Genomic DNA, 26,156 nt, shown 5'->3' on the forward strand with positions numbered 1-26,156 from the left:
AAATTCCAGCCAGTAAGTCTTTTAAAATGTGATATTGAATTCGATAATCAGCCATGATCAAAATGAATGGCGGAGTAGGCTCAAGGGGCCCAATGGCCTACTCCTGCTTCTAGATTCGATGTGCCTGTATATTCTCTGTGCATCTCAGAAAATAAGCACAATTAGTCTTTCCAAACCAGCGCAATTGGCAGAATCTGCAGTTTTGATTGGCCGGTTGTGTGGACAGGATCTGCTCCAATGAATTGAACCTAAGGGATCATGCTCAGTTTTGGGTGTGATTCACATTTAAAACTCCCCAACTGTATTCACTGGTTCGGCCAATTCCACCTGATGAACTGAAGGTTTGCCCCAAATTTCGCTCTCTAATCTGGGCGGCACGGTAGCACAGTGGTTAGCACTGCTGCTTCACAGCTCCAGGGACCTGGGTTCGATTCCCGGCTTGGGTCACTGTCTGTGTGGAGTTTGCACATTCTCCTCGTGTCTGCGTGGGTTTCCTCCGGGTGCTCCGGTTTCCTCCCACAGTCCAAAGATGTGCGGGTTAGGTTGATTGGCCAGGTTAAAAATTGCCCCTTAGAGTCCTGAGATGTGTAGGTTAGAGGGATTAGCGGGTAAATATGTGGGGGTAGGGCCTGGGTGGGATTGTGGTCGGTGCAGACTCGATGGGCCGAATGGCCTCCTTCTGCACTGTAGGGTTTCTATGATTTCTATGATTCTATGAATTCTCACTGTCCCAGCAACAATTACAACAGCTCACATTTTGATAGTTTTTTTTTTGTTCATTCATTGAACATGGGCATCGCTGGCTGACCAGCATTTATTGCTGATCCCTTGTTGCCCGACAGCAGTTGAGAGTCAACCACATTGCTGTGGCTCTGGAGTCCCATGTAGGCCAGACCGGGTAAGGGACGGCAGATTCCCTTCCCTAAAGGACATTAGTGAACCAGATGGGTTTTTCCGACAATCGACAATGGTTTCATGGACATCAGTAGATTCTTAATTCCAGATAATTTTTTATTGATTCGAAATTCCACCAACTGCCGTGGTGGGATTCGAACCCGGGTCCCCAGAACATTAGCTGAGTTTCTGGAGTAATAGTCTAATGATAATAGCACTGGGACACCATCTCCCCATTTCGTAAAGTTTCCCAAAGTGTTTCGCTGGAGCATGATGGGACAAAAAGCTGTTGCTAAGCAACGTAAGCGAATCTTCCGTCAGGTGACCGAAAGCTGGGTCAAAGATGCAGCTCTTAATGAGTGCCTTAAAGAGAAAGAGAGAGTTGTGGGGAATTTCAGGCCTGTGGCAGCAACAATGATGGAGCAATGAATAGAGGGGAGGCCAGAATTGGAGGAGCACCGGGAGATTGGAAGATTTTCAGGCTGTATGAGGTGAGCGAGATCAAGACGCCTAGTAGTTTAGGAACTTAGAGTCTATGGCTGGTAGCACTTTTAATGAATAGCAACACCTATTGAGAAGCATCTGATTCTTGTAGGTAAGGGGAAATGAACAGAATGGACATATGTTTTTTTAAACTCCGAAATGGCTGATTGAGGGCAAGTGAGGGAGTATATTGTGCAATGATAATTTTGGTGGCATGATACCAGAGTTGAAATGGTTAAGTTATGAAGACCGGTGTAAGTTTAGAAAGCTAAGGGATTTTTTCATAGAAGCCCTACAGTACAGAAAGAGGCCATTCGGCCCATCGAGTCTGCACCGGCCACAATCCCACTCAGGCCCTACCCCCATACCCCTACATATTTTACCCGCCAATCCCTCTAATCTACGCATCCCAAGACACTAAGGGACAATTTTAGCATGGCCAATCAACCTAACCCGCACATCTTTGGACTGATGGTTTAATTCTTGAGTTTACCACACTAAAGGAGTTTGTAAAGGTCATTCTAGAGAAGCAAGTTTATCTGTTGAGTGAATGCTGAATGGGAAGACATAACCTTGAAATTCGAAACAGGCCATTTCGGAATGAAATCAGAAAGCACTTTTTCACCAAGGGGAATGGACATCCGGAACCCATTCTCCCCAAACACTGAATGCAGGATCAACTGAAATAGACGGCAGAGTGGCACAGTGGTTAGCACTGCTACCTCACAGGGCCAGAGACCCGGGTTTGATTCCCAGCTTGGTCACTGTCTGTGTGGAGTTTGCACGTTCTCCCCATGTCTACGTGGGTTTCCTCCGGGTGCTCCGGTTTCCTCTCACAGTCCAAAGATGTCTGGGTTAGGTGCATTGGCCATGGTAAATTGCCCCATAGTGTCAGGGGTATTAGATAGAGTAAATGCATGGGGTTATGGGGATAGGGCCTGGGTGGGATTATGGTCGGTGCAGACTTGATGGGCTGAATGGCCTCCTTCTGCACTGTAGGATTCTATGATTCTAAATGTCCAAGACTGGGAGGGATAACTCAAGGGTATCAATGCTCAGGAAGAAATCAGCCATGGTGATCATTGAATGATGGAACAGACTTGCAGCTGTTGATTCTTAATGCTCTAGGAGTGACTACCCAATCCATGAAAGACTTGATAAGTGAGAATATTCACTGGACCCATTTGTAAAGGTCCGTTGATCTTGTTGGGGAATTTCTGGTCTTGGGGTGGAAGCAGCCAGAGAATCCTACCCATAGTCTATAGATATCCGCAGACTTTGTCATTGTGGGTCACCTAGGTTAATGCCATGGAGTCTTCTGGGCCATGCATCCAGTTTAAATCAATATTGCCATAATTTGTGCACTGATAATGTGTTGCTGATATCGTTATAAAGATTGGATTTACCCAGATATGTGGGAAGGGCTGTGGATATTAGGTCCATTTAAATTTCCAACAAGGGACATGCCTTTATCACTTCCAGACTCGACTCTCCCAATACAAAGCCAGATCACTGCAGATGCATAATTAAAAACAGAAATTGCAAGAAATACTCACCAGTCCAGGCTGCATCTTTGGAGAGAGATCTAATGCTGATCTTGAAACCCATTGTCGGTTGTTGTAAAGACCCATCTGATTCGCTAATATCCTTCAGGGAAGGAAATCTGCCATTCTTACCTGGTCTGGCCGACATGTCAGACCCATAGCAATGTGGTTGACTCTCTCTGGAATGGCCTCAGTTCAAGGACAATGATAAATGCGAAGTAATGCTGACCGAGCCAGTGATGCCCACATAGAATAATAGAATCATTAATTAACCGGTCACAGAATCATAGGCTGAAATTCTCTCACCCTATCCCTGTAACCCCACATATTATACCATGGCTAATCCACCTACCCATTTTGGGACACTAATGGGCAACTTAGCATGGCCAATCCACCCAACCTGCACATCTTTGGGAAGAAAATGGAGCTCCTGAAGGAAACTCATGGAGGCACGAGGAGAATGTGCAACCCACACAGACAGTCACCTAAGGCTGGAATTGAACCCAGGCCCCTGGCAGTGTGAGGCAGCAGTGCTAACCACTGTATCACCGTGCCGCGAATGAATTAATAAAAACCTCCGCTGGTGGAAAAGTCCCAGAAAACTTGGACGCACAGCATTGATGATGATAACGCTGTGTTGCTGGGGAGGTGTCCATGGCTTAGAAAAGTGGTATTCATCCTCTCTATAAGCACAAGTTGTCCTCATTGATCTTGTTGTAAGTAATTGAAAAGAAACAACTGCAATTGCACATACATGCCCTGGCATCTCTTTGACTAAGCTCTACTACTGAATCTGTAGAATCATAGCCCAGAGTTCAAAAGGCTACTTCCCAATATCATACAATTTAGAAATTGCCTGTGGCAGTGTCATTTGTGCCTCTGAATGTGATCTTGTTAACGTGTAGATAAGCCTACTTTTCAGAGGGACAAAACAATCAGTCTTCTTCTGCTATTCAGTTTAAATACTCGTCCTTAAATTCCAAGCTAGCCTAAAGGATTATGTTCTGACGTCACACTACGTGCAGGGAACCTTCCCGGGGGAATATGTATGTCAGAAATGTGATGGTGTGTCAGGATTAATTTAAGTGGTTGGAAAATCCCCAGAGATTCTGTTCCTGCAACTCAAGTTTTCTACAAAGTAAGAAAGTTGAATTGCAAAGCTTCACAATCCAGGGGCAAAAGTACTTCTGGCAAGTTAACTCCTACCCAGCAGACATTATTTTGACAATCTCAGTCATTCGCATTGATTTTCTTTGAGACGCGAGACAGTCCTTAATTAAGAGAATGTTCATCTATAAAATTAATGATGAGTCACAAATAATGAAAGTGGAAGAATTCAAAGATTATTTTCTGGTTATAATAGTGAAGTCCAATATTACTCATTTTGTTTGGAGGCATTACATTTTCTTCATGAGGTAATGTTGCAGCTATGCACTAGATTGTTGAAAGCAGCACACAACGGCTGGTGGGATTTTCCAGCCCCGTCCACTGCCAGGATCTTTCAGTCCTGCCAATAGTCAATGGACTTTTGACTGAGTCACCGATTCTCGGCAATGGGTCCCACCATGACAGGGCCGGAAAATCCCGGCAGGCCGAACTGTTTCCAAATTCTCCCAGTTTCCATCCCACAGTGCAAAAGCTCACGTCCCATGATCATTGCTCTAGGATTGACGAGTATTATAGAATCATAAAATCATGGAGTCCTGAACACCCCAATCACAGAATCATAGAATCACGCATCACAGAAGGAGGCCATTCGGCCCATCGAGTCTGCACTGACCACAATCCCACCCAGGCCCTATCCCCATAACCCCGAGCTAGTCCCCCTAACACTAAGGGGTAATTTAGCATGGCAAATCCACCTAACCTGCACATCTTTGGACTGTGGGAGGAAACCGGAGCACCCGGAGGAAACTCACACAGAAACGGGAGAACGTGCAAACTCCGCACAGACAGTGACCCAAGCTGGGAGTTGAACCCAGGTCCCTGGCGCTGTGAGGCAGCAGTGCTAACCACTGTGCCACCGTGCCGCCCAGTGTTACCATCAACAGCCCTAAACACCCCAATCACAGAATCATAGAATCATACAGCACAGAAGAGGCCCTTCAGGCCATCGAGTCTACACTGACACATTGGAAACACCTGACATCCCACCTAATCCCATTAGCCAGCACTTGGCCCATAGCCCGAATGTTATGATGTGCCAAGTGCTTATCCAGGTACTTTTTAAAGGGTGTGAGGCATCCTGCCTCTACCACCTTCCCAGGCATTCCAGACCATCACCACCCTGTGGGTAAAAAGATTTTTCCTCACATCCCCCCTAAATCTCCTGCCCCACACCTTGAACCTTTGCCTCCTTGTGACTGACCCTTCAACTAAGGGGAACAGCTGCCCCTTATCCACTCTGTCCATGTCCCTCATAATCTTGTACACCTCGATCAGGTCACCACTCAGTCTTCTCAGCTCCAACGAAACCAACACAAGCCTATATCCAATCTCTCTTCATAACTTAAATGCTCCATCCCAGGCAGCATCCTGGTGAATCTCCTCTGCACCCCCTCCAGTGCAAACACATCCTTCCTATAATGTGGTGACCAGAACTGCACGCAGTACTCCAACTGTGGCCTCACCAAAGTTCTATATAACTCCAACATGACTTCCCTGCTTTTGTAATCGATGCCTCGATTGATAAAGATGTGTTATTTCACTTTGTCCCTGAATGGAACACACATAGCAACTGCTGCAAGATGCTATAAGTCAGTGTTAAGTGAAATGGTGGATGCAGTAGGTAGCCCAGTGCTCAGAGTTATGGAACTATTACAGAGATCAAGGGTGGAATACTCCCATGCTGAGACAGAGGGTGGGATTTTCCAGCTGCGCTCGCCCCGAGACCGGAAATTCCCACCCGAGGTCAACAGACCTGTGGTTGGTCCGCCAAATTTTCTGTCCCACCCACTACTATTCCTATGGCGGGCAGGATGGAAAAATTCCACCGTAAGTGGCATGGTGGATGCAGGAACGGGGAATGTTGCAGGGTGCGGGCGCCAGTGGGGAAAGCACGGCAAATCTTCCAGGTTTGAGGGCAATTTGGAATGGGCAACAGCTGATGGCCTTGCCAGCGACATCCCATGAAAAAACCAAGAGGGATATTTTCCATTTTTTATAATATAGCCAACGATTTTCCCTCATTTTTGAGGGATGGATAGGAACATTAACCAGCTCCATCACTCTGCCCCATCGCTACACCAATCCTATTCTATCTCGACCAGTCGAATTGTTACTGCGGTCAGTTTTACATCGTGCAGCAGTGCTGACACCCCCCCCCCCCCCCCCCCCACCCCCCGACCCCAGCAACCAGGAGTGAAGTGACAGAGCCCAGCAGCTAATTTTACAACAGTGTTAACCTGCCATCTGAACTTGAGATTTTGTTTTTGTATGCACTGATTCGATTCGGTTCAAAGCCAGACTGAAAGGCATTTAATGAGACAAGGCCAGGCACAAAATGTTCAGCTTCTTCATTTCAAAGGCAGAGAGCGAGCGTACAAAGCAGGAGTCCAAATTCCAATATTTACATAACTCAATCATATTACTCTCCTTGGAAAAATATCTCCCCTGTTCTTTTAGTGGAATGACTGATGTATTTCTGGCAGTTGCTGCAAACTATGAAGTCTAACTTCCTGTACATTTAGCTTCCAACTCCAAGCCAAAGACAGCCCGGTTCCAAACTCCACTGCTCCTATTCCCTTTAACTGTGAGTGTCCTTGTGCAGAGGGAAGGTGGTGATAGGAACGGGAGTACATTGTTCAGCTCCCTGAAACTGATCTGCCCATTCAATTAGACCATGGTTGATCTGTCTCTTAACTCCATCTATCCATTTTGGTTCTGAAACCATTGATAACCTTGACTAATAAGCACCTGTCAACCTCAGTTTTTGAAGTTTTCACTTGGTTGCTGAGGGAGAGTGTTCCGGATTTCCACTGTCCTTTGTGTGAAGAAGTGCTTCCTGACATCACCCTTCAATGGTCTGCCTCTCACTTTGTTCTGGACTCACCCAACCAAGGAAATAGTCATCTCTCTATCTATCCTGCTAAACTATTTATTCATCTTAAATGCCTCGATTGGGTGGCATGGTGGCATAGTGGTTAGCACTGCTGCCTCACAGCGCCAGGGATCTGGGTTCGATTCGCAGCTCGGGTCAGTGTGTGTGCGGAGTCTGTATGTTCTCCCCGTGTCTGCATGAGTTTCCTCCGGGTGCTCCTGTTTCCTCCCACAGTCCGAAAGAGGTGCTGATTAGGTGCATTGGCCATGCTAAATTTTCCCTCAGTGTACCGAACAGGCACCAGAGTGTGGCGACTAGGGGATTTTCACAGTCACTTCATTGCAGTGTTAATGTAAACCTACTTGTGACACTAATAAATAAACTTTAAACTTTAGATCACCGTATAATTCTCTATGCTCCATTGGAATACAATACTACACTATGCAACCACTGTTCATGATTTAGGGTGGCACGGTGGCACAGTCGTTAGCACTGCTGTCTCACAGTGCCAGGGACTCAGGTTTGATTACCAGCTTGAGTGACTGTCTGTGCGGAGTCTACACATTCTCCCCGTGTCTGCGTGGATTTCCTCCAGGTGTTCTGGTTTCCTCCCACAGTCAAAAGATGTGCGGGTTAGGTGGATTGGCCATGCTAAATTGACTCAAAGTGTACCAAGATATATTAGCCATGGGAAGTGCGTGGGGTTATGGGAACAGGGTGGGGGAAAGGGACTGGGGAAGGTATTCTGTCAGAGAGAGTCAGTGCAGAGTCGATGGGCCAAATGGCCTCTTTCTGCACTGTACGGATTCTATAATTCAATGATTGGACCCAGTGATATTTTGGTTAACCTGCAGTGTATCCCTTCCAAGACCAGTGTATCCTTCCTGAGGTCCAGTGTCTGGAACTGAACGCAGTGCTCCAGATGTCATCTCATCAGAACTTTGTATAAGTGTCACCTTTTTGTATTCCAATGCCCATGACTCTTTGATATTATCTTTGTACCTAGAACAAAGATCAAAGAAAAGTACAACACAGGAACCTCCAAGCCTGTGCAGATCATGATGCCCTAATTAAAGTAAAAAAGATCCTTCCTCTCTTACTTGGTCCATATCCCTCTATTCCCTCCCTATTTATGTACCCATCCAGATGTCTCCTAAATGTTGCTAATGTGCCTGCTTCCACCACCTCCTCTGGCAGCTCATTCCAGGCAAGAGGATATGATGGACATTAGCACATTAGCAAAATACTTGTCCACTAGCTTTTAGTGATTTGCCTATATGGGGTCTCTACATCTGTCTGATATAACATAATGTCCAGCTCCTCATTTAGAAAATGCCCTGAATGCCATTGAATTCCATCTGCCACCGTTTTGCTATATCAGTGCTTCAACAGTAAGCCTGCCAATAAATCTGGCTATCTCTCAGAGTGTGTTTTTCAATCCCTTTCCAGTTCTTTGTGCTGTTTTTTCCTCTCATGTTTCTCATTAACCATTAGGCACATTGTGATGCCCTGAGGTTATGAAAGATGTAAGAACTCGGAACAGGAGTCGGCAATTCAGCCCCTCGAGCCTGCTCCATCTTTTAATACGATCATGGCTGATCTCATCTCGGCCTGAACTCCACTTTCCTGCCAGTTCACCCATAGCCTTTCAAACCCTCACTAATTAAAAACCTGTCTATCTGCTCCTTAAATTGACTCAACATCCTGGCATCCACCGCACTCTGGTACAGCGAATTCCATAGATTCACCACCCTTTGAGATAATTAATTCTTCCTCATTCCCGTTTTAAATTTGCTACCCCCTTAGCTTAAAGCCATGACCTCTTAATAAAAGCAAATGACTGTGGATGCTGGAATCTGAAACCAAAAGAGAAAGTGCTGGATGATCCCAGCAGGTCTGGCAGCACCTGTAAGGAGAGCAAAGAGCTGATGTTTCGAGTCCAGATGATCCTTTGTCAAAGCTTTGTCACCTGGACTCGAAACGCCAGTTCTTTTCTCTCCTTACGGATGCTGCCAGACCTGCTGAGATCATCCAGCACTTTCTCTTTTAGTTCTATGACCTCTTGTTCGAGATTGTCCCAAGGGAGAAAATGTCGGGTGGAATTTTCCCATCCCGCCTGCCACGGAATCGTAGCGGGTGGGGAGGCGGATCATTGCAAAGGTCTGTTGACCTGGGGATAGAATTTTCTGGTTTTGGGGTGAACGCAGTGGGAAAATCCCACCCATCCTCTCTGCGTCTGCGGCATACAAATGCAAGTCTTTTCTGTCCCATGCATTACTCTCCTTAAGACGAGGTTCAGTTGATACCAACAGCCTGAAGATTACCCAGTTCTGTGTGTTGAACTGCGAATGGGCTAAATGATCACTTGCACGGCAAATGCTTCGCTCTTTTTTGAAAAAAAAAGATGCAGTTACCGATCAGCGATGACAAATTGCTGCCTCACGGTTGACTGATTGTGGATTGCTTTTGTCTCTGTTCAGTAACTTTGAACTGCAGCCCCTGTGGGAGAGGGTGGAGAGCCCGTTAGCCAAGCAAGCAAAAGGCAATTCCCCTGGCAACAATCCACAGAGTGGCATTCGAAGTAGTTCCCGGACAGCCTCAGGTGAGTCGGTGGCTATGCCGTAAGTATGTTTTTACAAACGTCTTTTGAGTTTCAGTTTGTCATTGCATCTTCTGTCATGAAATTGCAATGTTACGCCCATCAGCTTTTTCCGTTGGTCACTTTTTTCTTCACGTTCTTTTGGTGCCACACCCTCCAACTTCCCCAAAAAGTTACATATTTTTTAGGGAAGTTATAGGTGTGGCACCAAGTTCCCAGGCGCTTGGCATTGCCGTTCCCTGTTGAGCTGCATAGAATTTATCTCGACATCGGATTACAGAGAACTTACCACACAGAAACAGGAACTTCAGCCTAATGAGCCTGTGTTGACGTATACTTTCTACACCGGCTGTTCCCAGGCCCTTTTATTCCCTCATCTCTTCATCCACCTATCTCATCTAATCTTGCATTGTTGAAATAGCTTCTGCCTTGACCACTAATCGTAGGATTGAATTCCACAGCTGAACAACCTCCTGTTCTAAACCCCCTGCATTTATAATCATAGAATCCCTACAGTGCGGAAGGAGGCCATTCAGCCCATCAAGTCTGCACCGACCACAGTCCCACCCAGGCCCAATTCCCGTAACCCCACATATTTACCCTGTTAATCCCCCTGACACTAGGGGCAATTCAGCATGGCCAATCCCCCGAACACACACATCTTTGGACTGTGGGAGGAAACTGGAGCACCCGGAAGAAGCCCAGGCAGACACGGGGAGAATGTGCAAACTCCACACAGACAGTGACCCGAGACCGGAATTGAACCCGGGTCCCTGGTGCTGTGAGGCAGTAGTGTTAACCACTCTGCCGCGGTATTGTGTATTTGGTGTGGTGGGAAGGTCGGGAGGGGGGGCAGTTCTCCCATTTTGTGACTGTGCAATTGCTGGTGCTCCAGAGATGCCTGTCCCGCCCTCCAGAATAGGGGGATCCCACGCCAGATTCCGCATTCGGAAGCTCATTAATTATGCACAAAAGGGTTTCCCTCAGACTCTCCCGGGGGACTGGCAGCTGATTCCTCCACCCACTCTCAACTGATGGGTTCAAAGGTCACGGCGCCATATTTAAATACCAGTCCAATGCACTCATATCACTCTCTCCAGCCCACCTGACTTTGCCAGATCGTTTGGGGTGTCAGCAACCCAACGGAAAAGGCTAGCAACCTCAAGAAGAAATCCGTTCAACCACCCTCACCTCAGCCCATCACCTGTGGCATTGGTCAACCAATTCAAAGGCTGTTGACAAGTCCAGAAAAATCAAGAACAATTGTTTACCACAGCCACAGAGATGTCATTTGTGACTTTGATTAGGGCCATTTCAATTCTGTTGCCAAAACACGAAGCTAACTGGAGAAGCTTGGAATTATGGGGGAGATGGCATGGATTTGGGAGACAGCAACATTGTCAAAGGATTTGTAGAACAAAGGAAGGTTGGAGATGGAGCAGTAGTTTACAAGGCCAGGGAAGTCAAGGATGTACTTTTTTAACCTGAGAACGCGCTGGAGCCAGGTTTAATCGAAGCATTTAAAAGGGAATTATCTGAAAAGAAAGAAGATGCAGGGTTATGGGGAGAAGACGCAGAAATAGTACGAGGTGAATTGCTCATTCAAAGAGCTGGTGCAGACATGATGGGCTGAATGGCCTCCTTCTGCACTGTAGCAAATCTGTGATTCTGTGACACTAGATTTGAAGGGGATAGTGGCTGAGGAGAGGGAACCTTAGCTGGTATGGGGGCCAGGGAGGGAAACTGGAGTGTTAGCAGTTCAGTAACAATGGAAAATAGTGGCAGGACTAGGCCATTTGGCCCTTTGCATCTGCTCCACACCTGAAATTACTTCCATGGACGAGAGATGGGATTTTCTTTTCAAACTAGAAAAAGTTGCAAGTTCAGGGCGAGAGAAGGGGCGAAACTTTGAGAAAGGCCAAAGTGCCAGGGGGAGGTTGAAATATGTACGCAGGATGGAGTCACCAACAAACTAATGTCCAGATTTGGAGACTGGTGTGGATGGCGAAGGAACTGTTTGAGGGAGTGGAGGATCAACAATGGGTTGATCCAAGTATCCAGTGGAGCTACGGTGTGGTCACTGTGATTAGAGATGCATCCCAGTGGATTGACTACATTATGAATGGACTCTACAACAAAGGGGAGCTGGGGGAAAATGCAAGAGCAAAGATCAGTGGTTCTTTGACTTATTAACCGCCAGTGTGACCCTTGCATTCTACAAACTGTTTCTCGGTATTCTTAAAGCACTCAAATAAAAACAAGATATTTTTTGGTTTGATTTGATTTATTGTTGTCACATGTATTAGTATACAGTGAGAAGCATTGTTTCTTGCATGCAATGCAGACAAAGCATACCGTTCATAGAGAAGGAAAGAACAGAGTGCAGAATGTAATGTTACAGTCATAGCTAGGGTGCAGAGAAAGATCAACTTAGTATATGGTAGTTCCATTCAAAAGTCTAACAGTAGCAGGGAAGAAGCTGTTCTTGAGTCGGTTGGTACATGACCTCAGACTTTTGTATCTTTTTCCCGACGGAAGAAGGTGGAAGAGAGAATGCCCGGGGTGCGTGGGGCCCTGGATTATGCTGGCTGCTTTTCCGAGGCAGCAGGAAGTGTAGACAGAGTCAATGGATGGGAGGCTGATTTGAGTGATGGATTGGGCTACATTCACAGCCCTTTGTGGTTTCTTGCAGTCTTGGTCAGAGCTGCTGGAAATCTGAAATAAAAGCAGCAAATGCAGGTTAAAATCAGCAGGTCTGGCAGCATCTGTAGAGAGAGAGAAACACAGACGGGTCAAATGGACTCGAAACGCAAAACGTTAACTCTGTTTCTCTCCACAGGTGCTGGCAGGCCTGCTGAGTTTATGCAGCATTTTAGAAATCACAGAATCCCTACAGTGCAGAAGGAGGCCATTCGGCCCATCGAGCCTGCACTGACAACAATCCCACCCAAGCCCTATTCCTGTAACCCCACATATTTACCATGTTAATCCCCCTAAAATTAGTGTCAATTTAGCATGGCCAATCAACCTAACCCGCACATCTTTGGACTGTGGGAGGAAACCAGAGCATCCGGAGGAAACCCATGCAGACACGGGGAGAATGTGCAAACTCCACACAGACAGTGACCCGAGGCCGGAATTGAACCCGGGGTCCCTGGCGCTGAGAGGCAGCAATGCTAACCATTGTGCCACCGTGCCGCCCCGTTGGATGCTTTATTTATGAAAGAACCAAATTATTTCCTGAAAATTAGCAAAGCCACAAATATCAGGGTCCTCCATAATTGCTGCTCTTTACTGATTACCAAGCTTTACTGAGGGAATGAACAAATAGTAAACCCCTTCCCCCCAGCAAATTTTCCATCAATAGTCACTGCATTAGTGTGTGCCCAGTGTCCAGCAAAGTCATTGTCTGTGAAGAAGGCACTCCTGTCGTTCACAATGTCCCACACTATTCCTATTCCAGACCTACATTGGACTTCACTGATATAGCGAACCCCTCATGAATTGTGGATACATATACAAATAGAGAACTGCACCGGAAACCTTTTAATAACAAAACGTTTAATATTCAGCAGCCCATTATGTTGTCAACAGAACAGACCCAAGTTGAACTAGGTTTAACCCCGGTTTCTAAATAACCATGTCACATTTTGGTAACCTAGAATATGTGAGCTTACTAATTACAGCCTGAGGGACCACTCCCAGCCTTCCCAGGAAGTTCTCTCTCCATGGAATCCGCAAATATATACCGTTATTAGACATAACGAGCAAAACCGCATTGATTGAAATGAGATTATCATCGTGTCATCTGGGATGTTTGCATCTGATCCTTTCCGTGGCAAATTACATTTCCACTTGTTCCTTTTTCACATCTCATTTGTCACCCCTCTTATTGCTGTTTTTTTCCCCCAAGAGGGTTTGGTGATCCCAATTTATAAACACCTACCGTGTTTTATGGGAGAGCTTGATCATCTCGATCTCTCTAAAATCAGCCAATCACAATGTATCAGTTTATCGAATGAGGTAGAATTTTGAAGCACAGAAGTAGCCCATTCGGCCCGACAGTTCTGTGCTGGTTTTGATGCTCCATATGACCCTGCAGTCAGCAAACCCTTTCCGTGCTGGTGTAGTGACAATGCCACTGGACCAGAAACCCAGAGACCCAGCTTTATCCTTTAAAGTTTTTTTTATTTGAACTTTAATTATTAGTGTAGGCTTACATTAATGCTGCAATGAAGTTGCTGTGAAAATCTCCTAGTCAACACACTCCAGCGCCTGTTTGGTTACACTGAGGGAGAATTTAGCATGGCCAATGCACCTAACCAACACATCTTTCAGACTGTGGGAGGAAACTGGAGCACCCGGAGGAAACTCACGCTGACACAGGGAGAGCGTACAAACTCTGCACAGACAGTGACCCAAGCCGAGAATCGAACCCGGGTCCCTGGTGCAATAAGGCAGCGGTTCTGGTCATTGTGCTATCATTCCACCCCTTGCATCCTTTTTTAAGTAAGAGTATAATATTTGCAATTCCCCAGTCCTCTGGAACCACCACTGTATCTGGAGGCAACTGGAAGATTGTGGTCAGTGCCTCTGTAATTTCCTCCCTGACTCCCTCACACGTGAGTATTCAGATCCTAGTGACTTTTCAATGTTCAATATAACCAGCCTATCCAAGATCTCCTTTGATTTTGTAATCAAATTTTGGCCCATCCAGTGTCTCAGTTATCTTCTCCTTCACTAAGACATTGGCTGTATCTCTATGCTTGGTCAAGATAAATGCAAAGTAGAATATTTCATAGAATCCCTACAGTGCAAAAGGAGGCCATTCGGCCCATCAAGCCTGCACCAATCCCGCCCAGGCCATATCCCCGTAAATCCACATATTTGCCCCACTAATCCCTCTAACCTACGCATCCCAGGACACTAAGGGGCAATTTAGCATGGCCAATCCGCCTAACCTGCACATCTTTGGAGCATGGGAGGAAACCCATGCAGACACGGGGAGAACATGCAAACTCCACACAGACAGTGACCGAAGCCAGGAATTGAACCCAGGTCTCTGGAGTTGTGAGACAGCAGTGCAAACCACTGTGCCACCGTGCCACCATTTGTAGATCCTTTTGGATGGCTACTCCTCCTGTTAACCACCCTGTTCCTGTTTATATGCCAATAGAAGACAGCTGGATTCCCTTTTATGTTAGCTGCCAAATTATTGATTCCAAATTGCATAGGCCAGGTCTGTTCTCACTCCATGCAATTGGCCTGGTATATTGCTCCTTTTCTTGTCTTTTTCCATAGTGAATCTAAACCTCATGATCATTGTTCCCTAAGTGTTCCCATGCCTACATTGATCCACTTGACCCAGTTGAGATGATCAGCCGCGGTCGTGATGAATGACTCGAAGGGCCAAATGACCTTGTCCTGCTCCAATCTTCTATGTTTCTATGCTTCTATGAAATAGTGTTACCTATCTTTCCCAATCTTTTGTACACTTTGTTTTGCCTTCTTATTGCTACATGCTGGCTCCCATCCCCTTGCCATGTTGGGTTAAACTTCCCCAAAAGCATGAGCAAACCACCCAAGAAGAATCTGGTCCCAGCTCTGTTGAGGTGCAACCCATCCAGCCAGTATGGGAAGTTTGCCCCCAAAACCTCTCCTAATCCCCTAGGTATCTAAAACCGTCCCTCATGCCCCAAACTTCCAGCCACACATAGGGCGGCACGGTGGCACGGTGGTTAGCACTGTTGCCTCACAGCTCCAGGGACCTGGGTTCGATTCCTGCCTTGGGTCACAGTCTGTGTGGAGTTTGCACATTCTCCCCATGTCTGCGTGGGCTTCCTCTGGGTGCTCCGATTTCCTCCCATAGTCCAAACATTTGCGGGCTGGGTGCATTGGCCATGCTAAATTGCCCCTTAGTGTCTCGGGATGTGTAGGTTAGAGGGGTTAGCAGGGTAAATAAGTTGGGTTATGGGGATAAGGTCTTGGTGGGATTGTTGTCAGTGCAGACTTGATGGGCCGAATGGCCTCCTTCTGCACTGTAGGGATTCTATTATTTCTGCTCTGCTCTGTCTTCCTATTGCTATATTCACAAGCGCATGGATAGGAAGAGGAATTTCAGTGAAACATTCATTAACTCTTTACACCTCATTATCTCCAGCTGCAATTTCAAGGAGCCAGTTATAAATCCAATAGGGTTCAGCAAAATAGTTGAGTCAGTTAACTTGCACTGACAAGCAAAACCCTTTTAAAGACAGATCTGCAAACGATGTTGCTAAACTCACAGATGGATGTAAATCCCAAGGGATTGAACAAAGTGGGGGAGGAGGGGGAGCAAGGAGCTGGGGAGAATCAAAAGTTAATCATCCTTCTTTGTGACTGGTTTTCAAAGGGATCCTGTTGTTGAGACTCCCTTGTTTCCATGGTTACACATTTTTATTTCATGTGGTTACTTTGCTGCGAAACCCTTTAATTTGTTGCCAGTCCGTTTAATTTCTTCAGTCCCTGGAAATTTGCACAGCACGATGACTGTCATTTTCAGAAGATGCTGACAGCACTGTGTCAAAGACTGAAATTAATTATGTTACTATTTTTGTTTATTTTAAATAGACGCCTTGAGAGTTCTGTGAACTTACCGGACTGGCGCCATTAAAGTTTAGTTCATTGAACCACGCATGCCTATTTTGCATTTTGTGACCCTAAATATTTTGAAACCAGACCAGAACTAAACATCAGTCAGACTGACCGAGCAGTAGTGCCGGAATTTTACCGGCACGCCCCCCCCCCCCCCCCTCCCCAGAATCGGGGTGGGCGAGGCTCGCAGAACGGCATTCTCCGTTGGCCTCCGGCGAGATCTTATGAGCCTCGGGCGGGCAGGGCAGTAAAATTCCGGCATAGATGTTCAAATTTGGACTGCTGTCCCCACCGTTGGACTGCTGTCCTCACTGTGTTGCAATGAGCAGGCTTTGGGGGGAGGGGTCGCGATGATATTCGTCTTGCTTCTCGGCCTTTTGGCTAAGACCAAGCACCAGATCAAGCCCCAGATAGGGAGCAATGCCTCATCTTGTCAGCTTGGATCTTGTTTGTCTCTCTTGTGGGGACCTTGAATTGGGTTCAATTGGATTTTGAATTTGGTTTTTGGAGCGAGTTAGCAATGGATTTGGACTTGTCCACTCTGAACATCGGCTTTGGCAAAATATGCAAGCACGGTCCAATAAACTAAACTTCAATGTTGCAAACCCTGTAAATTCACAGAATTCTCGGAGTGCCTATTAAAATATACAAGAATAGTAAGGACAGAGTTGAAAATAGAAAAAAACTTGCCTAGACTAGCACATTGCAAGGCCCAGGACTACGTGCTGATGGACACATCTAAAGCTTGGCTCAGCTGAAGATATTTCAGCCATAGTGAAGCGAGGGGAGTGGTATTGTACAGAACCCTCCCCCTTGGACTGTGTGACTCACATTGAATGTATAGAGGGGCTATACATTCAATGTGTAGCCCCTCACATTGCTACATGAGGGACGATGTAGCCCCTGTAGCACGGTGGCACAGTGGTTAGCACTGCTGCCTCACAGCGCCAGGAACCCGGGTTCGATTCCCGGCTTGGGCCACTGTCTGTGCGAAGTCTGCACACTCTCCCCGTATCTGTGTGGGTTTCCTCCGGGTGCTCCGGTTTACTCCCACAGTCTGAAAGACATGCTGGTTAGGTGCGTGGCCATGCTCAGTTCTCACTCAGTGTACCCAAACAGGCGCCGGAGTGTGGTGACTAGGGGATATTCACAGTAACTTCATTGCAGTGCTAATGTAAGCCTTTGTGGCACTAATAAATAAACTTAAAACTTTACAGTGAATATTACATGTATCACAGCACCTGTAAAGAGAGAAAGGAACTGAAGTTTCGAGTCCAGATGACCCTTTGTCAAAGCTGCTTTGACAAAGGGTCATCTGGACTCGAAACGTCAGCTCTTTTCTCTCCTTACAGATGCTGCCAGACCTGCTGAGATTTTCCAGCGCTTTCTTTTTGGGTTCAGATTCCAGCATCCACAGTAATTTGCTTTTAATTACATGTATTAACAATTACATGGAAGCATCTCAAGAATGCAACTTATTCTGGGCAGACAACTTAAATACCTTTGCACCATTTGGAATGGCCACTTGAAATGCCTGTAATGTTTCTGTGACTCTATTGAGGCACCTCAGAGAGCAACATGATAGATGGAGAGAACTTGAATAATATTGCACTTTGTGTGATGGCCATTTTGAAATGTTTGTAATGTTCCTTCAGATTTTTCATTAATAAACTATATTTTTTCACAAACAAAACTTGCTTAAACTCCTGACGGATTTCAGTCATTGATTCCTGTTCTTTTTTGACTTCCAGGACCTTTTTCCAGTTCTTCCGCCCAAAGTGACAAGCAACTCAGCAGGCGATGTGAAGAGAAAAGGAGTTTCCCAATATCTAGGAATCACACGGTGAGTCAGCAGTTGGAAGCATGTAACACAGAAATATACCTTCTGATCTTGTCAGATTTTAAATAGCTACCAGAGCCAGGGAAATGGGGATGGGAGGGGCAGACACAAGTGGTTAAATGACGAAAGGAACGTGGTACAAGGCATAAGGAGAATGGGACAAGGAAAAGAACAAGAGATAGGCCCAAAGGCGGTGCAAGTAGCTACAGCAGAACAGCAGAGAGAGGAGGGAAGTATGGAAAACCTATGAAGGGAAGGCTGTTGTGTACTGGTATTGTCACTAGACTAGTAATCCTGAGACCCAGGGTAATGCTTTGAGGACATAGAAACTTAGAAGATAGGAGCAGGAGGAGGCCATTTGGCCCTTCGAGCCCACGCCACCATTCATTACGATCATGGCTGATCATCCAACTTAATAGCCTAATCCTGCTTCCTCCCCATAACCTTTGATCCCATTTGCCCCAAGTGCTATATCCAGCCGCCTCTTGAATACATTCAATATTTTGGCATCAACTACTTCCTGTGGTAATGAATTCCACAGGCTCACCACTCTTTGGGTGAAGAAATGTCTCCTCACCTCCATCCTAAATGGTTTACCCCGAATCCTCAGACTGTGACCCCTGGTTCTGGACTCCCCCACAATCGGAAATATCCTCCTTGCATCTATCATGTCTAGTCCTGTTAGAATTTTATAAGTCTCTATAAGATCACCCCCATTCATCTGAACACCAGCAAAAACAATCCTAACCCAGTCAATCTCTCCTCATTATATCAGTCCCGTCATCCCCAGAATCAGCCTGGTAAACCTTTGCTGCACTCCCTCGAGAGCAAGAACATCCTTCCTCAGAAAAGGAGACCAGAACTGCACACAATACTCTAGGTGTGGCCTCACCAAGGCCCTGTATAATTGCAACAACACATCCCTGCTCCTGTACTCAAAACCTCTCGCAATGAAGGCCAACATGCCATTTGCCTTCTTTACCGCCTGCTGCATCTGCATGCTTACCTTCAGTGACTGGTGCACAAGGACACCCAGGTCCTGCTGCACACTCCCCTCTCCCAATTTACAGCCATTTACAGGACCTCTGATGACAGATAGTGAAATTAGAATTCAATAAAAAATCTGGAATTAAAAGTCTAATGACAACCATGAAACCATTGTCGATTGTCGTAAAAACCCATCTGCTTCACTAATGTCCTTTATAGAAGGAAATCTGTCCTCCTTACTTGGTCTGACCTACATGTGACTCCAGAGCCGCAGCAATGGGGGTTGATACTTAAGTGTCCTCAGGAATGGGCAATAACTGCTGGCCCACATCCCATGAATGAATAAAAAGACTCTGGGAATGGGAACATTCCCGTAGCACGGGAACGTGGCAGCAGAAGAGCCCAGGGGCGAGGGGCACCCCTACCAGCTGTGACTTGCCAATAAGGAGGCAGATGGGTGGATGGGACGCAGCTGGTTTTGGGGACACCTGGGGTTCCAAGTGAATAACGTTGAGAATGGGTTACTCAACACTGCTGACAGGCCTGTCAAGTGGAACTGAGCTCAGGACTGCACAGAGTTAACCAGATCTACTCCATTGTGAGCTGACGTGTTGTATTTCTGAATTAACAGGAGGGGATTACACCAGCCAGAGGAAAGATTGGCCTCAGCCCCTTTGTGAAAGTAACAGATTACTCCTCATCAAGTGATGAGGTTGGTAGTACAGATGAAGATGATGATCTGGGTTATAACCAAGCAGCGCCAATAGCAGCTAGATCAAGGTATGTGACCATCTTGTATAAGGGGAGCTCGGCTCTTGGCTCTGGGTTCAAAGGTTATAGGTTTTAAGCCAAACTCCAGGCCTTGAATTGGATTGTCTGTGCAGTTCAAAGCCAGGGAAGTGCTATGTTACCAGAGGTGACCTCACCCAATCACAATGAATGCCAGAATTTGGAGAAAGAGCAAGGGTGACACCTCTAATCAGATTGATCTTTCAAAGGGGTTGGCACAGGCTGAATGGGCCGAAAGGTCACTTTCTGCGCTGTCTGGTTCTATGGTCCACCTCACAATTTTGGTTAGGGACCCCCAGCTCCTTGTAGACCAGGAGATTCTCAGTAGGAAGTCTCACAACACCAGGTTAAAGTCCAACAGATTTATCTGGAATCATGAGTTTTCGGAGCGCTGCTCCTTCATCACTCACCTGATGAAGGAGCAGCGCTCCAAAAGCTCGTGATTCCAAATAGACCTGTTGGATTTTAACCTGGTGTTGTGAGACTTCTTACTGTGCCTACCCCAGTCCAACGCCGGCATCTCCAGATCAGGAGATTCTTAGGCAGATGATTGTCTCCTTCTGGGTCCACCCTGAAAATTGCCTAACCCAAGGCCAACTGGGAATTGAAATCGACCACAGCGCGTCAACGAAGCTCGTTGATGAAAAATTCATTATGGAGGCGCGGAGATGTACAATTTGGACCTCAGATCCCGCGTCTCCCCACCCTGCCCACAACCCCCCCCTCTCCATGTCAGAATTAAACATAGACCTTGTCAGCAATTATATGGGAATATAGCGAGACATTCTGAGCTCAGCAAATCATGTAACTTCACTCTGACAAATCCCAGCACTGATGCCCACCGGTGGATTAGCAGTCCATAAAGTAAGTGCCAGTTGTAACACTAGGCTCTGGCAGAGCCTGGATGATTAAGCTATAGTGCTCTTTTAGAGAAAAAATTCAGCACCATCTGAGTTTTACTGCAATATTATTTGTCGGAGCCCACAGTTTATGATCATTAGCATCAGCAACAGTGACCTTTAGCGAGAAAAAAATTACAGTTCCCATTAGATTTACTTTTACATCAGATTATATTTTTCCCCCCTACGAAGCAAGTTTAATGATGTGGATCTAAAAACATTTTTTTTTTAAACTTGTACTTGTAAGTGCTTAACAAGTCCCCTCTGGTTGGAGATTGATGAATCCCTGTGGAGAAATGTTGGCTTTAAGGGACTGTTGTATAAAACCTAAAAAAAAACCTCTTTCAATTTGCACTTTCTCCACAGTCAAGCACGTAATTGGCACCGTCTGAGACAACTCTTCACTGATTAACTCTTTGAGAACTGCAGTGCAGACCAAGTAACGAGTCTGATGGCACAGTAGTTAGCACTGCTGTCCCACAGCGCCAGGGACCTGGGTTCGATTCCATCCTTGGGTGACTCTGCGCGTGGAGTTTGCACATTCTCCCCGTGTCTGCGTGGTTTTCCTCTGGGTGCTCCGGTTTCCTGCCAGTCTAAAGATGTGCAGGTTAGACAAATTGACCATGCTAAATTGCCCCTTAGTGTCCCAAAATCATAGAATCATAGAAGCCCTACAGTGCAGAAGGAAGCCATTCGGCCCATCGAATCGGCACCGGCCACAATCCCATCCAGGCCCTATTCCCGTAACGCCACATATTTACCCTGCTAATCCCCCTGACACTAAGGTTAATTTACCATGGCCAATCAATCTAGCCTGCACATCTTTGGGCTGTGGGAGGAAACTGGAGCACTCGGAGGAAACCCAGACAGACATGGGGAGAGTGTGCAAACTCCACACAGACAGTGACCTGAGGCTGGAATTGAACCCGAGTCCCTGGTGCTGTGAGGCAGCTTTGCTAACCATTGTGCCACTGGTAGGGGTTACAGGGATAGGACCTGTGTAAGATGCTCTGTCGGAGAGTCGGTGCAGACTCGATGGGCTGAATGGCCTGCTTGTGCACCAGAGGGATGCTATGGATGACTTGAGGTTTCTCATTCAGTTCCTTCAGTATACTTTTAATAATCATCTTTAAACCTTGCCTTCATCGGCAGGGGCATTGATTATAAAAGTTGGCAAATTATGTTACAGTTATATAAGATGTTGGTTAGGCCATATATAGAATACTGTGTCCAAGTCTGGTCGCCACACTACCAGAAGGACGGGGTGGCTTTGGAGGGAGTACAGAAAAGGTTTACCAGAATGTTGCCTGGTATGGAGGGTATTAGCTATGAGGAGAGATTGGATAAACTGGGATTGTTCTCCCTGGAAAGATGGAGGCTGAAGGGCGACCTGATAGAAGTTTATAAAATTATGAGGGACATAGATAAGGTGAACTGTTGGAAGCTTTCTCCCAGGGCAGAAATGACTATCACAAGGGGGTACAAGTTCAAGGTAAGAGGGGAAAGGTTCAGTCGAGATCCAGGGTGAGGTATCTAAATGGATACAAAATTGGCTTCTTGACAGAAGCCAGAGGGTGGTTGTAGAGAGTTGTTTTTCAAACTGGAGGCCTGTGACCAGCGGTGTGCCTCAGGGATCAGTGCTGGGTCCACTGTTATTTGTCATTTATATTAATGATTTGGATGAGAATATAGGAGGCATGGTTAAGTAAGTTTGCAGATGACACCAAGATTGGTGGCATAGTGGACAGTGAAGAAAGTTATCTCCAATTGCAACGGGAAATTGATCAGTTGGGCCAGTGGGCTGTGGATTGGCAGATGGAGTTTAATTTAGACAAATGCGAAGTGATGCATTTTGGTAGATTGAACCAGGGCAGGACTTACTCAGTTAATGGTAGGGCATTGGGGAGAGTTACAGAACAAAGAGATCTAGAGGTACTTGTTCATAGCTTCTTGAAAGTGGAGTCACAGGTGGACAGAGTGGTGAAGAAGGCATTCGGCATGCTTGGTTTCACCGGTCAGAACATTGAATACAGGAGTTGGGACGTCTTGTTGAAGTTGTACAAGACATTGGTAAGGCCACACTTGGAATACTGTGTGCAATTCTGGTCACCCTATTATAGAAGGGATATTATTAAACTAGAAAGAGTGCAGAAAAGATTTACTAGGATGCTACCGGGACTTGATGGATTGAGTTATAAGGAGAGGCTGGATAGACTGGGACTTTTTTCTCTGGAGCGTAGGAGGCTGAGGGGTGACCTTATAGAGGTCTATAAAATAATGAGGGGCATAGACAAGATAGATAGTCAATATCCTTTCCCAAAGGTGGGGGGGTCTAAAACTAGAGGGCATAGGTTTAAGGTGAGAGGGGAGAGATTCAAAAGTGTCCAGAGGGACAATTTTTTTCACACAGAGGGTGGTGACTGTCTGGAACAAGCTGCCAGAGGTAGTAGTAGAGGCAGGTACAATTTTGCCTTTTAAAAAGCATTTAGATAGTTACATGGGTACGATGGGCATAGGGGGATATGGGCCAAATGGGGGCAATTGGGATTAGTTTAGGGGTTTTTAAAAAAAGGGCAGCATGGACAAGTTGGGCCGAAGTGCCTGTTTCCATGCTGTAAACCTCTATGACTCTATGACTCTATGAGATGTCCGGGGGAAGTTTTTTACACAGAGCGTGGTTGGGACCTGGAATACACTGCCAAGTGAGCTGGTTGAGGCAGATGCGTTAGCGACATTTAAGACTTATCTGGATAAGCGCATGAACAGGCGGGGAATAGAGGGCTACAGGAGGTTGGTCTAGAACAAAGAACAAAGAAAATTACAGCACAGGAACAGGCCCTTCAGCCTCCAAGCCTGCACTGACCATGCTGCCTGACTGAACTAAAACCCCCTACCCTTCCGGGGACCATATCTCTCTATTCCCATCCTATTCATGTATTTGTCAAGATGCCCCTTCAAAGTCACTACCGTATCCGCTTCCACTATCTCCCCCGGCAACGTGTTCCAGGCACTCACCACCCTCTGTGTAAAAAACTTGCCTCATACATCTCCTTTAAACCTTGCCCCTCGCACCTTAAGTGTATGCCCCCTAGTATTTGACTCTCCTACCCTGGGAAAAAGCTTCTGACCATCTATTCTGTCCATGCCCCTCATAATCTTGTAGACTTCTATCAGGTCGCCCCTCAACCTCCGTCGTTCCAGTGAGAACAAACCAAGTTTCTCCAACCTCTCTTCATAGCTAATGCCCTCCAGACCATGCAACATCCCGTCTAGTTAGGACAACGTGATCGGCACAGGCTTGGTGGGTCAAAGGGCCTGTTCCTGTGCTGTACTGTTCTTTGTGTTTTGTTCTTGATTGGAAATTTGAATAGAGACAATGTACAGGGGTACGGGGAAAAGGCAGGAGAACAGCACTAAGCCATAATGTTCGTTTGGAGAGCCAGCACCGAGATGATGGGCTGAATTTCCTCCATTTGCGCCGCAATCATTCTGTGATTCCGAGAAATGATTTGATGCAAAAGATTTGGAAGCTGCAAGTCATGGATTGTCTGGAAAAAGATGAAATTATTTTACAGGCCAGTTTGGGGAAATCCTGCAATGGTCATGAACTGCCAGAAAGCATGGCAGAATCAGATTGGATATCAACGGCACGGTGGCACAGTGGTTAGCACTGCTGTCTCACAGTGCCAGGGACCCAGGTTCAATTCCAGCTTCGGATCACTGTCTGTGTGGAGTTTGCACGTTCCCCCCGTGTCTGCGTGGGTTTTCTCCAGGTGCTCCAGTTTCCTCCCACAGTCGAAAGATGTGCGGCTTAGGTTGATTGGCCATGCTAAATTCCCATTAGTGTCAGGAGGATTAACAGGATAAATCTGTGGGGTTACAGGATAAGGCCTGGGCGGGATTGTTGTCGGTGCAGGCTCGATGGGCCGAATGGCCTCCTTCTGCACTGTCGGGATTCTATGATTCTAAGTTACAAAAGCAATTTGGATATATACTCAATACGGAAGCATTCGCAGGACTGTGGAGGAAGAGAAGGAGAGTGGGAAAATTGGTGACTTCTTCCAATGGGCTGAATGGTCTCCTTCTGTAGGATTCTGTGACTGTTCGAGTTTCAGCATTGCAGGAGGCCATTTGACCCATCATGCCTGGGCTAGCCCCTTTGCCCCATGCTGAGCTCGTTGCCCAGTTTCTTACTCCTGCCTCAAATACTTATTGAGTCATCCTTTAACAGACACAATGGTACGTGCAACTCAACAGGAACTTTAGCGCGCTGACTGCTGCCACAGCCAGGAGCCAACAATCACTTCAACTATCGGTCCCCTCCTGGTGAAGTTTAAACAGATCTGTCTCTTCTGTGACTTAATCCGCTGCGTCTTGAGCAGTGAACCCATAGCAAACGAGAATCCAGATTGGCTGACCTTACTGCTGCCTCCCTCTCAGTGTCCAGCCGTGAGAAACTCCCTGCAGCTTATTTTGAAACTTTTTTGCCTTTCTCTCTTTCCACAGGCAAACAGCCAAGCTAAGTAATGGAGAGAGGGAATGTGCAAGCGTCAGTATTGCAGACGGTATCGAGTTGCAGCCTCACAGCACCTTGAATGAGGAAAAGGTATTATCCTGTCTCTGTCTAACAGGAGGAAAAAGAGGTCACTGACATAACCTCCATGAACTGACTTGTCTGAGCAGATAAGAATAGTGGTGACAATATGGTCACTGCCACAGGGTGGCAGTGTGACTGGGAGACAACTCAACTGGCTGACCAGATTTAACAAGAGTAGACCTGCTTCTCTGCCTACATCCTTTCCTCTCAAATTAATACGTATATTTTTAATTTTATATCTTTGACTGATCTGTACTCATGAGGGTTAAGAATGCCATTGTTGGTGAATGGGGTTAGCCCTGCAGCCTCGAACTAATCCCTCTAGCCTACGCATCCTGGGAGACTAAGGGGCAATTTAGCATGGCCAATCCACCTAACCTGCATATCTTTGGACTGTGGGAGGAAACCCACGCAGACACAGGAAGAACGTGCAAACTTCACACAGACAGTGACCCAAACCGGGAATCAAACCTGGGTCCCTGACGCTGTGAGGCAGCAGTGCTAACCCATGTGCCAAAATGCCACCCTAGTGCTGAAATATTGTGCTGGGTGTGCAAGGCTAGCATTTACTGCCCATCCATGGGTGTCCTTGAGATGGTAACAATGTTCTTTTTCTTGAACCGCAGTACATGTGGCAGAGGCAGAGTTCGATTAGGGAGTTCAAAAATTTTGATCCCGCAATTGTGAAGCAGTCAAACACAGACCTGACTCGCTGAATCAGAGCTAATGTTCTTTCCATGAACCTGCTGCCCAATCATCGGTGGGAGAGGCCGTGATTTTAGGGGGTGCTGTCAGAAGAAGAGCCTCACAGCATCAGGGATCCAGGTTCAATTCCGGTTTGGGTCCTGAATG

General features: G+C 46.5%; 1 protein-coding gene across 3 annotated transcripts in view; it reads left to right on the top strand.

Moving 5' to 3' along the window:
• LOC144493006 (mitogen-activated protein kinase kinase kinase kinase 4) overlaps window positions 1–26,156 on the top strand; it is a 307,127-nt gene that overhangs the window by 191,826 nt on the left and 89,145 nt on the right. For all 3 annotated transcript variants that reach the window (XM_078211781.1, XM_078211782.1, XM_078211783.1), the window contains 4 exons: window positions 9,441–9,562; window positions 17,944–18,035; window positions 19,651–19,799; window positions 25,214–25,313. In XM_078211781.1, coding sequence (XP_078067907.1) covers window positions 9,441–9,562; window positions 17,944–18,035; window positions 19,651–19,799; window positions 25,214–25,313 — 463 coding nt within the window. The remainder of the gene's footprint in view (window positions 1–9,440; window positions 9,563–17,943; window positions 18,036–19,650; window positions 19,800–25,213; window positions 25,314–26,156) is intronic.

The sequence above is a fragment of the Mustelus asterias genome, chromosome 4 (genome assembly GCF_964213995.1).
Source record: "Mustelus asterias chromosome 4, sMusAst1.hap1.1, whole genome shotgun sequence".
Lineage (NCBI taxonomy): Eukaryota > Metazoa > Chordata > Chondrichthyes > Carcharhiniformes > Triakidae > Mustelus > Mustelus asterias.